The sequence below is a fragment of the Syngnathus scovelli genome, chromosome 13 (assembly GCF_024217435.2).
Source record: "Syngnathus scovelli strain Florida chromosome 13, RoL_Ssco_1.2, whole genome shotgun sequence".
Lineage (NCBI taxonomy): Eukaryota > Metazoa > Chordata > Actinopteri > Syngnathiformes > Syngnathidae > Syngnathus > Syngnathus scovelli.
In genome coordinates, this window is record NC_090859.1 from 11,123,040 (window position 1) to 11,140,174 (window position 17,135).

Here is a 17,135-nt window from a genome sequence, read left to right on the forward strand (position 1 = left end):
AATAAAGATAGACACCTGATAAACTCTTGACTCTGAGCTGGAGCCATTAAAAGGAGAGGACAGTTTTTCCTTCCTCTTTCAAAGTCACACTCGAAAGTGCTCATATAATTTTTTTTTTATAAGGCTTGTTTGCTTACATTGACCGTTTTTGTAAGAACCGCCGCCTCCTCAAATTCCACGCGTGATAAAATTTAAATATAGTCTATATGACGATTTAGTTTTAACTGCTCAGATTTGACAAATATGACAGACATATCTACGCCGCCCCCCAAAAGAAGTCTCTGCCGAAGCAATTACAAACGTTATTGTAACAATATACGATGAAAAATGCGTTTGTAACACAATCAAATTCTGTCAATTGAAATTAATTGAATTAAGTTTCTGTGTCAAATGTGCAGTCAGGTAAATCAAGTGATCAAGTGCGTGGTGTAAAATGACACGGCTATAAAAAAAAAATCAACATTTCAATGTTTTATTGAAACTTTCAAGAACACGATGTCGATGTTGTAAACTAGACAAAAAATCCGAGAGGCTACAACATAACCCAACGTATAAGAAACACAAACAAAAAAAAAAAAGAAGAGAACAAAACCTTCATTTTCTTTAAGATTATACGGCACTTTTAACGACCAGGTTTACAAATTTCCATAACAGAATAAATCCACTTTTGTCAAACTTTAACACTTGTTTTGCGTTCCTAAAAAAAAAGATTTTTTTTTTAAACATTTAAAAAAAAAAAAGGAGGTGTTTCAAGCCATTAGTGCGGTGCGTTGGTTGTCGCCTTTCTCATTCGTTGAATAGCACGCACACACATACGCACACACACGCACACGCGCGGACATCAAGTGAAAAATACAATGGCACATGAGTGTGAGTAACTAGCTGAGTGGATATTAAGGGAGGAATAAAATCCATATTTGAAGATTTGGACAAGAAGGAGGGATAATAAATGGAGATGGCAACAAAAAGATAATAGCCACAAAACTATCATTACATAGATATATCCACAATAAATTAACAACAGATCCCTAGGACAAACTACTTTTTATTTACACGCAACAATATGAAATAATTATACATAAATATTTTATATACTCATATGTACATGTAGACTCAATACTACCTTTCATGTTGTTGTTGTTGTTTTATATTTACTTTGAATTGTCAGCTTCCTTTTGCCCGTTGAACATTAACGCTTGGACCTCTTTGCTACCCAAAGCAGTTTTGGGATTTAAAAACAACAAATTAAAAAGAACAGTAATCCAATTAAAGAGATATATATTTTTAAAACAAATGTTTCCCCCACTAATTTAAAGAACATTCACGATAGACGGAGGGGGGGAGGGGGGGGGGGCATGCATTTTCTGAGGGTGGGTCATTAAAATTGAAATAGTACAAGAAAATACAGCAGTCGCTTAAAGGTAGGTCATGTTCGACGGTAGTGGAAATCAAATGTGTAAATTCAGAGTGCATATTGGGAAGAAGTAATAGTAAGAGAAATAATAATAATAATAATCATAAAAACATAACATTTCGTCGTGTATGATGCAGTTCGGAGACAGCAGCAACTTCAATTCGTTAAGTCTCTCATCTGACCACTTTTCAGTTTCAATACTTGTACGGTATTAAAAAAAAAGACAGGTTAAGTGTTGCTTTTTTAATTTAAAAAGGAAAAAACAATACATATCAGATGTGTATTAAACCAAAGTGCATTTCAGAAACTAAAATATGTCTCTCTTGAAAAAAAAAAAAACCTGCTATGAACAAAGTCCTCCTGTTGTTGTCTTTCAAGGTATTTGGGACGCCTTGAAAAATGACAAGAAATAACAAGTGTGTGGGTGAAAAGCGGGGGGCGGGGGGGTTAGAGAGGGGGCGGGGGTTGCCCCGCTCCCCTCCCCTCAGGGCGACCCGCTTCTCGACCTGTCCTGGTTTGAGTCCAGCCCGCTGACGAGGCGCTGGATGCTCTGCAGCTCGTTGGCGCCTTCTTTGTCGGCACCAATTTTGGGCGAAACCGAGCGACTTGTCACCTCCGACGTGGACGAGTCGAGCTGGGCCGAGGCCGGGCTGGCCGGGACCAGCACGTCCCCCTTCAGCTCGGCCCCCAGCGGCGCCAGAGCTGAGGCAGAGGCGGCGGCAGCCGCTGCCGTGCTGAGCAGCGTGCTGTCCGGTACCGTCATGGGGAGCGAGTAGGGGTTGTACCTGAGTCGGGGGCGCACCGCGTTCAGGAAGGCGTGCCGGTGAACCGACGGGGACGACGAGGACGAGGCGGCGGCTGCGGAGGAGGCGGCCGCGGCCGCCGCCATGTACGTGTATGGGTAGGGGAACAGACTTCCGAAGGGGGACATGGCCAGACCCTGAAACCCAGAGAAAAAGAGAAAAAACTTTTTTCAAAATAGTAATTTTTAAACTACATTTTAATTACAGTTTATTTGTATTTAACAATTGAGTACATATTAGAATGAAGCTAGAATCTATTTTTAATACAGTCAATTTATTAACCTGTAAAAAAAACCCCCGCAACTTATATTTTTTTCCGCGAAAACAAGTTGGGACAACTTTCAAGTAGAAATGATTTATCTTCAATCTTATGTAAAAAAAAAAAAAAAACAATTTTAACAACAGCAAAATATAAAATATTCAGTTGAATTGCCCAACTAAAAGTTTTATCAAGATTAACAGTTGCCTTGAATTTTTTACTTCACCCAACTTTTTTTCAACAGCGCGCAGTTAAACGGTATTAACATTTAGTTAAATTAATCTCGCAGTTGTCGAAAAAATACTTTTAAACAACCTACCGAACTTGACAAATATACTAAAAGTTGAAGCGCGCTGCAAACTTGAAGTTTCAACGTTTAATTCAATCATTATATTATTCACCACAAGAGGGTGCCCACGTCCATATTTTCTAGTGGCGCTCCCATCACAGTTGGAGATTGACTGCACTCTCTAGTGAGTTTGCCATAGTGCTGGCGGAAAGTCTATTGAATGTATGTGTCCTCGACGTAAATAGTCACTCGATCAGTGAAGCATCGTATGCCTCGAGTGAAACGCGGGCTCATTTTTTATTTTTTTTATGGGACATGAAAGAGTCACTGCCAAAGTTCAGTTCAGCTGTATTAAACATTTGAGTCATTAGATACGCAACAATTTGTGGTCACAAGTTAGGCCTAGTATGCCTACTGACTACAAACTAATATTAATTTAATTTTTCAGTTGCTTAAGCAGAAGGGCATATCTGATTTAAATCTCTAGCAACATTTGCTTTCTCAGATGTTCAACTTGTTCACACGAATGACATTAAACCTCCAAATGAGTAATTCGGGGCCACAAACGAACATTTTGTGGCCACAAATTAGTGTTTCGTGGCTGCAATTTAAAACCTAACCATGTCATGTCTAGGCCTCTGAGTAGAGATACTGAACACTTCCGCTAAGGAAAATCAGCACCAAATGATACACCACATGCCTCTAGTTTATCAATACAAGTGGCGCATCCATTTCAACGTAAAGGGAGATCTCAGGAAGTCCTAATCTTCTTTTCAAATTCAACATGCACACCAAAAATTAAATTCATTTGTTGCTTTGGGTCACACCATATCTTTCCACAAACTGTTAAGGAAATTGGATGAAAAGAGATCAAGTTTTTTCGGGAGCTGCAATAAAGGCACATATATCCTGGAAATTGAATAAAAATCTGAGATATCATTTTGCCAACAACGGCACAAGGTTCTGTGGAAATTGGGTAAATAGCTTTCTTTGCCATTCTAGAAAATATTATTTCTATGGAAAGATGTGGCAAAAGATATTGGCAAAAATGTGCACCATGTTAGTGAGAAAAAAAAAAAAAGGTGGAATTGTTGGTATGTGGGAATTTTGGCGTGTTGAAAATTGTTCCCAGGGTGAATTGAATGTGGAGAACAGTGAGAAATCTGAATGGGAACGATGAGAATCTGTTTGTAGAATGTCCCATTGGGAATCAATGTTTTTTTTTTTTTTCAAGGGGTGAAATGTGGAGTTGTGGGAAGACTCTATTTTTGGAATGAGAAAAATAATACACAGCCTAAATCTTTGGAGTTGGTTGAAATTAGAATGGTGAGAACTGCTTGAGAAATGTGGATGTAGAAGCTCTTCAACAGAGTGAGGTTAAATGGTGCACACTGTTTGGAACACAAAGGCTTCTGGAGATTTATTAACTGTAATTTTTTTGTAGTCAAATGACACAATGTAACGCAGCCAAGGTCACAAATGCCAAAACAAAAGAGTGCTCAGTAACTAGACAAAACAAAAGAAGTTCCTTAAAATGCACCGGTGACAAAAGTGAAAGAAAAATACTTCACGTCACTCAGCTTTCACCAACTGTCCAATCTGAATCGCGTCTGCCTTTATATGGTCGGTTTCTATCTTCGGCCCAGTTCTTTGATCGCCAGACAATACCATTTGGTCTCAGGGTGTTGACAAAAGTCGACAACACGAATCCTGGATCTCACACCTGTTTCGTAGGTGTTTTCCTTGGCTGTGACATTGCGTGCCCCACCCTCTGCAAATCTATTAAGTTGTTTCAGTTAACACATTAAAGCAGCCTTCATACTGTCTTTGGCAACGTGTCAATATCATTTCACAGTTTCCTCCTTGCTCAACAGCATTTTGGAGACGTGTGTGAGAACCATTGTTTTGGTTGCGTGTTTTGTCTGAGTACACATCTGCAGTGATTGGGATTGTAAAGATTTTTTGGCCACACCATATTTTGTTAGAAAATTCATTTTGACTTGACAGTCATTCCTAAAAAAAAAATAGACCATTACTGCCCCCATATTGTGCCTCTAATTTAATAAACATGAAACCACCACACCCGAGGAAAAACAAGTAATCGGTGATAGAAGCCACGACTTGTGTGAATTCATATATCATTTGACAAAAAAAATTCCTTTGAATTTGTTTCGATTTAAAACAGCGAAACTGACATTTTTTTTTATCAGTCCATCGCAGAAACGCACCTGATTCCTAATGAAGTTTCATTTTGTGTGCGACAAATAATTGACATTTCATAAGTCGCGCCTTCTGCATCTGATTGCTCGATGCCTTTTGTTTTTGGAGAGTTTCACACACGCCCTTTAAATTGCTAACTTGCTTCAGAACGGTTCATCAGCATTGCACGTGGCAAATAATACAAGAATAAAGGACGATGGAGAGTTGCACTAGAGAAAATCTCGCCTGTGCCACTTTCCATATTTTTCACTTCCATAGCGCGTCCCCTTCCCGCGACCCGAGCGGCTTTCCATACTGAGCGGCCCATTCGTGGAAATTGCGGTTTGCAAATGTATAATCCCACTCTCGTAATCCGTAAATTGCGTGTTTGCTTTTTATTGTTTCCGAAGCGCGTAATCCTTCAATTGCGCAACTAGTTGCCGACGTTTTCTTCATCGCCATCAAAAGCTCTCCGGCAGCCAAGAGTAAGCGACGCTGTCGATACGCTCGGCCTCGGATGTAAATCGCGAGCGTTTTATCGAACGTAGAGATTCAAAACACTCGGCGTCGATTGCGTCGGTCTTTTCAGAAGCCAAAGGGCCTCAAAGTCGGACGAGTGGAATCGACTGCAGGAGTGCTGAGCGTCCAAGGGTTATCAGGGGCGCGGTAACGGTCTTGCCCCCGGGCCATGGCAACCTGCGCCGCACTCCACTGCATGCGTGGATCAAAACAAGCGTGTGTGCCGCCTTCTGCAGACTCGCACATTTTTATCGCCGCGTGTTAACACACCCAGAGGTGTGCACGCGTTGCAAAACGACGTCCCGTAAGCGAGCGGGCGAACCCTCCCTGCGGCACTGCAACTGCACGTAAACAGCTTTGCCTAAGTTCAAGAATTTCTAATGCGTATTAAAATTCCTCACGTCTGTACTCAAGCGAGACGCCTTGACGACGTGTCGGACGATAAAGTGGCGAACCGACACGTTACCTGTTTTTTAAGCTTTTGCTCACCTTGTTTCGCCACAGGGGCAACACAGTCTTGCAGTTCTACACAGGCACCATAGAACTTGTTTTGTTCAATGAGCAGCTGAGGATTGTCATTGGTAGGGAAGATTTAGACAATAGCATATTTTAGCTAGTAGCTATATATTAATATGAGACTGTATTGGATCACTTGTCAGCTCTTGTTTGTCACTGTGCTTATAGGTATACAATAGCTAGCTGTATTTATTTATTTTTTCTAAACTGCATCTTAGTAGTGTGTGGGCCATACTTGATGCACCCTACTTAGAACATTTATGTTTATCTAAAAACATAAGTAAAAGCATGTGCTCACATGCTGTGCCCTCAGACAGAAGAGAATTTTTATTGTGATTTTCGGGTTACCTGCGAGGCCAGGACGTGTTGCTGCAGATGGAAGGGCAGGCCCGAAGCCCCCGCCAGGCTCTGAGGGGAGGAGGCCATGCTGCTGGTGTCCATGGTGCTCACGCCTCCCGTGGACACGGCGGCCAGTAAGGGGCCCATCCCCGCGGCCATGTTTGAGAAGGCGCCGCCCATGTTGAACTGACTCGGGTGCAGGAGGAAGGGGTGCGCGCTCCCCAAGTGGTTGAAAAACTGCTGTCCCGTCAGGCCGCCGGCAAATCCGAAGTTGGGCATGTGGCTGTGAGGGCCCATGTGCGGGCCCTCCGTCTGCACATTCAACGGCGCAAAGGCGTCCTTGCCCGGCGGCCGGCAATCGTCCTCCTTGGCCGGGTCCAGGCTCGGGCTCTTCACGTCCTCCCCGGAGCGAGTGGTGCTGGAGATGACGGTGATGGGGCTCTGTCGAGAGTCCGCCCGGCCTCGATCGGTCCTCGGGCTGCCCACGTCGCGGGTTCGGCCGGGGGGGTCGCCGCCGAGGACGCCGCCTCCCCCGAACAGGTGGCCCTTAGCCGGGCTAGTGTCGTGCTCTTTGGCGTCCTCCGTCGTAGTGGAAATCTTGTTAGAGTCTGGACCGTCTTTGACGTGGCCGTCTTTGCTCTCGTCGTCGCTGTCCTCGTCGCTGTCACAAAAGTCTGCACCCCCCCCAAAAAGATTTCAGTACATCAACAGGTCGCTAAATTGAAGCTCCACTATAATTAGCTGGCCCAGGACGTAAACAAACTATGCACCTGCTGAATATGTGTTGCATTGGGTTGGTGTAAAACTACTAGTCAACTTTTTAATGTCTATTTTTAAAACTATTTCTGTCACCTCATCCGTTTTTTTGTTACTTTTAGGATTCCTAGATTTTGTGCTGTGTGAATGAACCTCTTGTGTAAATCAACCCTGCTCAGCTCTTGTCGTGTAAATTCCATTTTTAATCCATAATGCTCATTGTAAAAGTAAAATCAACATTGCATGATCAATCAATTTTATTCGCAGAAATGATGGGCCCATGCATGGATGCGCGAGTCGGCTCTGTTACGTGCCAATAAGTTTTACCATAGTCATAAAAAATATTGACCGGCATTATTGCACAAACATTTTTGTCTGTGCATGTTACTTTTTAAGTGTTATTCATTCCATGCTTCTCATATTTTGGCAGCATCGTTCAAAATGATAGAAACACTTCTCAACATGACAGCACGGTTCAAACTGCAAGCACAAGAATGACGTTATATGAATACTTTTATAATATATAGCAGAAAATTAACCAGCAGAAGTGCGATGAAGCTGATTAGAGGGGTACCTAATGCTATGTCCCGTGAGCGAAATAAATCTGCTTTTAATTAGTATTTATCTATAGATACCTTTATGGCCAATCAGTTGTTCTTGTATTATATCTGACGGTGCAAGTGTACCTAATAGCGTGACCTCCTAGCTGTCAGAATCAGGGGTACAAGATGATGACGTCATCATCCAACCTACAATTCTTAAGTGTTTTTTTGACCGTTGGAAAAAAATCCCAATATATTATTTGTTAAATTTGAATGCATTGGCGCTATTGGACGACCCAATTTACAATCGGACAACACAATCTCGCCCCCTTGAAATGAACCCACGCGCGGTTGAATACCTTTCAGGTGTGGGGGTCCCACGGTAGACACGGCAGGTGAGGAGGCTTGACCGAAACACTTGAAGGGCGCTTGCTCCCCGGAGGAGTCGTCCGAAGCTCCGTTCTCTTTCTTTTGCTGCTCCTCGTACGAGCGGATAGACTGCAGGGCCAATTGTTTTCTGCACAAAAAACACAATTTACCTTCATATTTCCGCAAAATTAAAAAAAAAAAAATGGCGTTACCATGGCGACAAACGCCACACTTCCATTTCCCCTCATATACGCGCAGTAAATCCCCGCGTGTGAGTGTTCTGGTCATAAAAGCGAGGTAATTAATTAACCGTGCTCCAATCTCGCAGCAACTTTTTACAGCGTGGACTAGGCTGCCATGCTTATAGAGAGCAACCCCCCCACCCCCACCAACCCGAGGGTCAATTTTGACGCTTTGACGCGTTTTAATCCAGCTAACGGGATTATTATTTTGTTGTTGTTGTCGTTGCAGCAGCAGCTCTGACTTACCTCTTTTCCCGTCGGCCGTTGCCAGTGTCACGGAAGCCTTTGGCGAAAGGGTTGTGATCGATTTTAAGCTGAGTTATCTGCAAAAAATACATATACATATATAAAATAAATTAATAAAAAGGCGAGCGCTTTTTACGCTATTTAAAAGGAAGCATAGTTGTAGAATAAAACAGGCAAGCACAAAGGCGAGTTTCCCCTCGTGTGTGTAAATTACAATATTTACACGCCAAACTGCTCCAATGCGAAGACTTGTTGCCATTGAAGTGTGACTATTTTCCCCCTCATAAAAGACTGCAGTTATGATTTTGTTTTAATATCGCCTATAAATGAATATGTGTCTTTGATTTCACATATCACCGCAGGGGGGAACACACACGTACACTAACGCGAGCACACAGCGTATAGTGTGACACGAAAAGCCTTTTCTATTTCTCCATTCATGCGCAGAGCGTTGCCCTTCTTCTTTTCTTCCTTCCATTTCTCAACCTCCCCCAACCCCTTTTTTTTTTTGTGTTGCGCATGCAGAGAGAGCAAGAGCGAAAACGAGAGCGCGCGACCATGTGTGTGTCTGAATGTGTGTATGTGCCACTACTAAATCCCTTCCACGTGATTTAAATTTTTAAAAAAGCATGCTAACCTGCATGTGCAACATTCTTCCCCACAGCAGGTCTTTCATTTTTTATGACAACAAAACGAATGGATGGGGCATGCAACAAGCGAAGGAGGGCGCGGGGCGGGGCGCTGAATTTATTTATTTATTTATTTGGCGATTTATTTATTAAATTCTTCTTTTTTATTTACCTTGTCGTTCTGATACGCAGTCACCGCGATGAAGTCGGTCTCGGGGAACACGTACGTCCTAAAGGTGCTGTAGGGCAGCTTGAGGATGTCGTTGGCCCTCACGATGTGAAAGCGAGGCTGATATTTATGCATGGAGTTCAGAATGGTCTGTCAAACACACAATAGACAGCCCGAATTATGTATACACACCGCTCTCGTTATTAATCCGTCATCCTGTAGGGGGGGAAAAAATACCCCGTTGCATTAAAAATGTATATCGCATAGTAGCAAGCGCTCGGGGTGAAACGTTCCTTTAAAAAAGTAATGCGTACATTGTGTTTTTAAAATGATGTAACCACAATATTAGGAACAGCAGTAATGACTGGAAATGTAAAATAATCTTGTTAAATTAATACATGTCAGATTTTTAGATTCCCATAGCACTTATTAAACGTGTGTTTATGATTGTGTGTTTTGAGCGGGAGAACGTGCTACAAAAATAGTTTACTGATAATTTAGTGGCTATAGTGCAAGTGTAAAAAAATAAGTTAGTGGACTAAAAATTTCAAGACAACAAACTGATTAAATCTCAAGTTGAGCAATTCAATTTAAAAAAAAAATGTTTTGCTGTTGTGAAAATGGGCTTTCCTGCAATTTCACAACAAGTAAGAGTTACCAGAACTTATTGTCCCTTAATCGTATCGTCTTCCAACTTTTTGCTAAAAACAACTCAGCAAATTGTTATGGGAACGAATAACTTGCTTGCTTTGTTGTGTTAACTAAAATGATTTCCATAAATGTCAGTAATGTATTTTTTAAAAAGTTTTTCCCAACATCAATTATTGTCCCCCCCCCTCAAAAAAAATAAAAAAATAAAATCAAATTGAGTTTTGTAGTTTACAGTGTGGGTGTGAGCTTCTACTTTTTCCAAGTAGTTATTATATTCAAAGCCACGTGAACTAATTCTCATTAGATTGTGCCGGTTTGCTTAATAAAATGACTGGTGTGTGCTCCAAGGCGCTTAATCAATTAAATTAGTAGGAAAACACGTGAACTGATTCATTAGATTATTATTTTTTTTTTTTTTGCTGCTGTGTCTAATATTGTGGTCCAAAACACATCCAACACCAAATTTGTTCATGCAGTATTCCAAATTGTATCTCAAATATCTTATCAACCGCGTGATTGTGCAAAATAAATAAATAAATAAAGGTAAGAAAATAGTAAAATGGACATACATTAGTGGAACTTACAAATCCATGCTTGTCAGAGATGTTGTTGGTGAGCTTGAGCTTGTGGAAGTTGACCACCTTGGACATCCATTGCTCCCCGGTGGCGGGGCTGTCCGGGTGGATGTACATCCTCTTCGGCATCTCGGGGTCGGCCTTGCCAGCCACCATCCAGCGCGAGTTGTGGAACTTGTACCTGCAGTCGTCGGCTGCCACGATATCCATCAGGAGAATGTACTTGGCCTTCTTGTCCAGGCCCGTGCACCTCACTTTGAAGGGGGGGAACATCCGCCTTGACGCCACAGCACATTTTCAGGCGAGGATTTAGTACCAAATAATACGTTTGGATTACAACACACAAAAAAAGAGGCTGCAGACCACATGTAAATATACGCTTTGCACGTACACAAGCGTCAAGTCAGCAGTCATTATTAAAAACACACACACACACGCACACAGACACACACACACACAATTGAAAGTGCGATCTGTTAGTGTAAAGTTTTAGCGAAATGAATGATGGGATTACGAGGAGAAAATCTGTGTGTGCGTGTGTGTGTGTGTGCGTGTGTGTGTGTGTGTGTGTGTGTGTGTGTGTGTGTGTGTGTGTGCGCATGCGTGTAAATGTGTGTACACAAAGCTTTACAGGGGACTTAATTACTGCAGGACAACCCCCTTCCCTTTTTAATGCTACAGTACATTAAGATCGCTTATTTGTATTAATTGAATAATGTAAGTGCATGTTGTGCAGAAAGGTGTTAGTCTCTTACAATCGAATTTTGTTTTTTAAAATATTTTTAATTTTACTAAACTGTTGGGTAAAATAGTAAATGGGTAAAGAGGCACTAAATTTTCACTCAACTATTTTTTTTTGCACAAAACAACCCCAAAAATACAAAACCTCCACTATCAGAAAATTGTTTTGTACTAAAATACACAAATTTGGTTAAACTGTCTCTTTTTTTTTTATAAATACATAATTGTGTGTGTTATATTTTTTTTACATTTACATTTTTGTGTTTGGTTTGTGTGAAAAAATTAATTGGGTCAAATGAATCCATATAGTTGCCTCTTTGACCCACAATTGAGATGTTACTGTTGTCCAAAATTTTTGTTTAATGTACATGCTGACCAACTAATTTTGCGGATGGTTTGTGAAAAGATTGGGGTCAAATTGACCCAAGTTGTGGTCTTTTTTGACCCAACTGTTTTTAGAGTTAACCCAGACCTACTACTCAGCTGGTTTCAAAGCGAGAAACTCCATGCAGTTTTCCCCAAACCCGAGTCTAGCTTCTCAATTTTTAAAGTCTACATTTCAAAGTAGCAGCGGAGCGAGCTTCACCTTCCAGATTTGGTGATCACCATCTCGGTGCCCCTCTTGTGGAAGAGCTCCCAAAGCTCCTTGGCTTCCAGGTGCACCTTGGGGTCGTCGTCCACCTCCTCCTCGGGCTCTAGGCTCTTGAGCGGCCGAAGGTGCGCGGCGGCAGCGGCTGCCGCGGCGGCCTGGTGGCCCAGCGAGGAGAAGTGTAGCCCGGAGTCGGCCGCTCCCCCCATCAGCTGATCCATGATCGGCTTGCCCAGGGCGCCCGGCAGCGACAGCGAGCCGCTGGGGGGCAGCGCCAGAGCCGGAAAGAAGGGCGGCTGGTGGCCCAGCATGGCGCTCATGGCAAATTCCGGACCCCGGTGAGGTATAAACGGATGATATGCCATACTCGAGCCCTGGACGACTGGATCTCTCATCAGGAAGTTCATCCAAGTGCTTTGCAAGCAGTGCGGACGTCGGCTTGGAGTGTTTTGGACGCGATGCGAAATCAAAACGAGAGAGGAGAAGGAGGGGTGGGAAATGTTCAAGAAGAAGAAGCCCTCCTTCAAACTTGAAGCATCCGCCGAGCGTCCACTGCTCTTTTTTTCAGGGGAGGGAGTTGGGGGATTCAAAAATCAAAAGGCGAAGATGTTCCCCATGAAGAAAAGACACGCACGAACCGACTCGGGTGCGTCACTCGAGTTTACGGCGGTGCATTCTTCCTCTTCACTGCGTTGCCATTCCCGGTTTCAAGGAGATACACGAAAAAAAAGAAGAGGAGAAACAAAAAGCGCGTTCCCCCTGGCTGGTTTTGTCGGCGTTGCTGTGTTTTTCTTTTTTTTTTTTTTTTGTGGAATTGTCCCCCTCCTCGCAGCTTCCCGAGTCCTGCCTCGACTGGCTCCGCTCTCCCTCGCGTCTCTTTACGCACGCACGCACACACACGCCGGGCGTCCCCTCGCCTTCACGCGCATTTCTGGGAAGGACGTGTGCGGAGAAACAAGTCGTCCACCGAGCTCGACAGAAGAGAGAGAGGAAGAAGAAGAAGAAGAGGAGGAGAGTGGAGGGAGAGAGAGAGAAAGAGAGTGTGGTAAGGTCCCAGCTCCGTGATTTTCCTAGCGCCTTCTGTGGCCCACGGGGCTCCACGCAGGATGGATGTGTTGCAGCGACTCCCTTTGATTGGCTCTTTGACGCTTTCGGACCAATTGTGAGGCACCAAGGGGGCGTGGTTTTAACAGGTCCGGGTGGAGGGGATCAGGCTCGAGTCTTATAAAAAGGTGTTTGGAAAACGGCAAAAAGGAGAAAGGAGGAAAAAAAAAAGAAAAGGAGTTTAAAAAAAGAAAAAAGGCTTTGCATGTGAAGCGCCATCCCAAGCTTCTGTCACAGTCAGTCAATCAGTCGCTCCGTGTGGTGTGAATATGTCAACAAGCAGCTCCGTGAGGCGTAGCGGGACGAGCGCGGCGAGCCAAGCCGGTGCAGCGACGCTCTCGCCCGGCTTGGTTGTTCGCGCGTAGCCGCTCGGGAGGGCTTTTGAGAATTTTGACAGGCAAACACGGCCGATCCTACGGTGACTCCATCGGTGTATTTTTGCACAATTTAGGAGCATTTGCGCGGTTGTCCGATTGCTTGTCCAGCGATTTAATACACACATCATTTCCTGTTTGATCCTCGGGTGGTAAGAGCCGGACAAATAAGACCGGTAGGCGGGAAGAGGCGCTATGTGTATATTTTTTTAATTTTGCATACGCATGTCATCTCCATCTCTGATTCATTTAAAAATATTTCCAGTGTGACATTTTTAATTTTTAAAACCAACAATTGAATGTTATAAAGCAAAGCGATGTGACATGACAGCTCATGGGAGGATGGTGCTCAGCAGTGCGTGTCTTATCATCTCTGGCATCAAAACAGCAACAGATATTGTGAATCATAACCAATCAATTGTGCAGGCAAATATAGAACACTTCCCGGCACAAGCGCACCATGCAGGCAACAATTCAATTTCAAGCTGCGCACATCTAGTGTGGCAGTTAAACGCATCCGCCAGAGATGCGAGTATTATAATAATCCTTTTTTATTGTCGTTGCGTGTTATCCGCATGCAAATGTTCCGCTTATGTGGTGTTATTAAGCGCGTCTGTCGTCATCTTTTCTGCTACACTGACAGTCGTCTGCAGATTTAATACTTTGAAAGGTTTAAGCCATGCGCGGATATGAATAGAGCTTATAGATTTGTGTACGCCGGAGTGATTGCGGTATTATGTCAGACAGTGCGCACTTTAAATGCCATTGTAAACCCAAATTTCACAAGTAAACTCCAAAAGCTGTGACCACTCGGTCACCTCGGACCAACGCTGTGAATTGTCAATTATTCCTCACGCTCCACTGTGCTTACCTCATCTCAATCAATAGTGCGCATATTTCTATTTGTGCTGTTTAATTCACGGCCATAATTATAAAAAAAAAAAAAAAGTTTTGTGTTTGCAGTAAATATTTGTGACTTTCTTGCGTGCGCCACGTGTTGCTGCGTGAACAAGTCGCATGGAGACGTTCAAAACGCACGTGTGTATTTTCAAAGTAACATATTCATGCAGTTTGCATTCAATGTAAAACTGCAAAACGAAAAAAAGAAGACATTTGGCTGGCTGAAAAGCAACCAAACCAAAAACAGACGTTCGTTCACCTGCGTGCGTGTGTGTGTGTGTGTGCGTGTTCATGCATACAGTGTGTGTTCCCTTGAGGGTTACACACAATGATATTGGGCTTATGTGTTGCCTGTTATTGATTTCCCGCAGAAAACAAAAGCTGTTGATAAGCCACAGACAAATCTGACTAAGAGAGACACAAGATCCACTAAGTCCGCAGGCTAAACCTTTATATACACTATTGATACCCACACACAAAGGTTAAAAAAAAAAAAAAAAGGTTAGATCTACTGTTTCCTAAATGCATTTGCAATTAATAGTAATCACGAGGGACAATTAAAACAGGACTTTTATTATAAAAAAATATCCATTAGATGCACATTGACGCTTTGTGTGCTTATTTAGTGCACACCTTTGTAGTCAACATTTTCATTATATACATATATATTCTTAAACAAAACCAGCTAATATAAATTAAAGTGTTCAATGACTCAACACATTTTGTGCATCCGTTACACCGATTTCATGTCTACTAATTAGTATTTTTATCTTCCCTCTATCCTTAACCAACAGGTATTTTTAATGTCCAAAACACGAGATATAAATATAGTGTACTTTAAAACCTACCTGTAAAAAAATGCATGAATTTATTGGGCACGCTATACAAATTAGTCACAAATGAGTGTTTTGTTCACACCTTCGATGTAACAGACATTTTCAATGTGCAATAGTACGCCGCAAGTATTTTAATGCCAACCCTAATTTCAACCTGTCTAATAAAAATATGACATATTTGTGGCCATAAAAGAGAATATACACACTGCATATGTGTTTAGTCGTAAAAAAATAAATAAACGTATTTCGTGGTCATATTATACCTAATCCATGAACACAAATCAAAACTGTATTCTCAACGATATTAAAAGATGTCTCAACAAAAACAGTAACCTTCCGGAAAGCCCGCGAGCGTGTATTTTTCCCATGCTCGTCGTCGTCTTCTCCAAACAGAGCGCTCTCCCGCCTCCATTAGAAGCACATTTCAATTTAGCGGAAGGTGTCATCAAATAGCAAGCGCTGTTGACACGGCCGTAGCCTCTCCGTCTCCTCGCGGGCAAGCTGGACGCCGCCGCTTCATTTGCTAAGCAAGTAGAGGACGGTCAATACGCTGTATAAACTTTTACTGGGTTAGGGCTCTCAGGGAGTCACAGAGGCCATAAAAAAACAGAAAAGCTCCTGATTAATGGCGGCCAACTTTGTCAGCGCTTCCATTCTGTAGCCAATCTTTACAAAAGTGTGCAACATTGTCACAAAACTCACTTCTGGCTTTTATATATATTTTTTTCCGCCCTACTCTTTCAATGCTGAGGTCATAGGTTATATATGGAGCCCAACTGCCATACTGTGTAGGTTCATTAAGCAAAGCTTCAAAGGCATTCCTGGAATTGATCACGGAGCTGCAAGTGATGTAATGTATGCTGTCCTGTTTATTTGCAGATTGTTAATGATAAGCGAGGACAGACTTGGCGGCACCGCTCCCGAATGCAAGGGAGATTGCCTCGGCCCTAAACGCCATGCGACTGAAAAGGGAGGTGGGTGGGGGTCGAGCGGAGCCCCCCCCCCCCCTACCTCCTCTTATGTGCGAGATTAGCTTATTCAACTACTGTAATTGAGTCCAAACTTCCCGGTGGACACGGTGACACAAAGCGGAAAGAGACATGTCCAATTGACGGCCTAATGGCTTTCTAAACGCAAGTCATTCGCCCCAAAAAAGACGGAGGCGCGGCAAGGAATTGATCCGCCACTTCAAAAAGGCGGAGATTGTAAAATGCACTTTCCAGAATCAACACATTTTACTCAATTGCCCGCAGGAACGATAAACCTCTTACCTGTCGATACCTCGTCCCCGTCGGCCATTTTATTTTTGTGTTCAGCGGACCGTCGATCCCCGCGTCGACTGGTTATAGCTATTGATGAAAAACAATTTTAGTTAATTAGGGGATGTGCTTATTGACGGCACGGCGCAGGCTGAAAATGGACAAGGAAAGTAGAAGCGTAGCGGAAAGGATCACGCACTTATAAGTTCTCGCCTCGGGAGGACACTAAACAAAACTGTGTGAAGTACCGCCGTATCACTTTTTTTTTGGGCAGCAAAGCGTATCCGTCAAGGTTTCCAATGTCAACCTGACTAAAGTGAAAAGGGGAAATCGAGGCGAAAAAGCAAGTCGTGGCCTAAGGGTTTGTTTGCACGGCAATGACCTAGTAAAAAAAACTTTTTTGAGGCTCCGACTGAAAATGTCGCAACGGTCATGTTTGAGGTGTCGTCGGTACACTTTGCTGAAGTGTCGCAAGCATCGGCTCTTCAATAACGTATTGAGCGGGTCAATGCTAACCACATTCCAGTTTACAACTATTTCAACTTTTTTTTTTCATACAATAAATGTTAATCAGAAACGGTAGCTTTTTATATGCTTTTATATGGTCACTGTAGAATAACGGGGAAAATATAATTGACGGAATTAGCTGAATAAAGTCATAATATTAGGGAATTGTAGAACTTTGACGATTGTTATAATCGGGGGAAAAAAATATCGCGATTCGATTATTTTTTAAAATATTTCAGCCACATATTGTAAGTTAGCATTTTCGCCGTTAAAAACATTCTTGCGTAGAAACCTCGGTACTCTTGAGT

General features: G+C 42.8%; 2 protein-coding genes across 7 annotated transcripts in view; one reads left to right on the forward strand and one right to left on the reverse strand.

The window, feature by feature from the left end:
• Positions 1 to 17,135, forward strand: part of LOC125979912 (uncharacterized) — a 182,661-nt gene that overhangs the window by 40,137 nt on the left and 125,389 nt on the right. For 2 of the 5 annotated variants that reach the window (XM_049738782.2, XM_049738781.2), the window contains exon 1: positions 12,346 to 12,892. The exons of 2 other annotated variants lie outside the window; for them this stretch is intronic. In XM_049738782.2, coding sequence (XP_049594739.1) covers positions 12,346 to 12,892 — 547 coding nt within the window. Of the gene's footprint in view, positions 1 to 12,345; positions 12,893 to 17,135 lie in introns of those variants that run through there. One more of the 5 variants, XM_049738783.2, reaches the window with a different exon arrangement.
• On the reverse strand, positions 459 to 12,254 carry tbx3a (T-box transcription factor 3a). 2 transcript variants are annotated; one of them, XM_049738777.2, is made up of 7 exons: positions 11,845 to 12,254; positions 10,527 to 10,794; positions 9,295 to 9,441; positions 8,494 to 8,570; positions 7,996 to 8,153; positions 6,348 to 7,012; positions 459 to 2,354 (listed from the first exon to the last, which is right to left on the reverse strand). In XM_049738777.2, the coding sequence occupies exons 1-7, from the start codon at positions 12,252 to 12,254 to the stop codon at positions 1,899 to 1,901; spliced, it is 2,181 nt and encodes a 726-aa protein (XP_049594734.1). In that variant the 3' UTR covers positions 459 to 1,898. The 2 variants fall into 2 exon arrangements, with proteins under 2 accessions (XP_049594734.1, XP_049594733.1); XM_049738776.2 differs by having other exon boundaries at positions 10,512 to 10,794.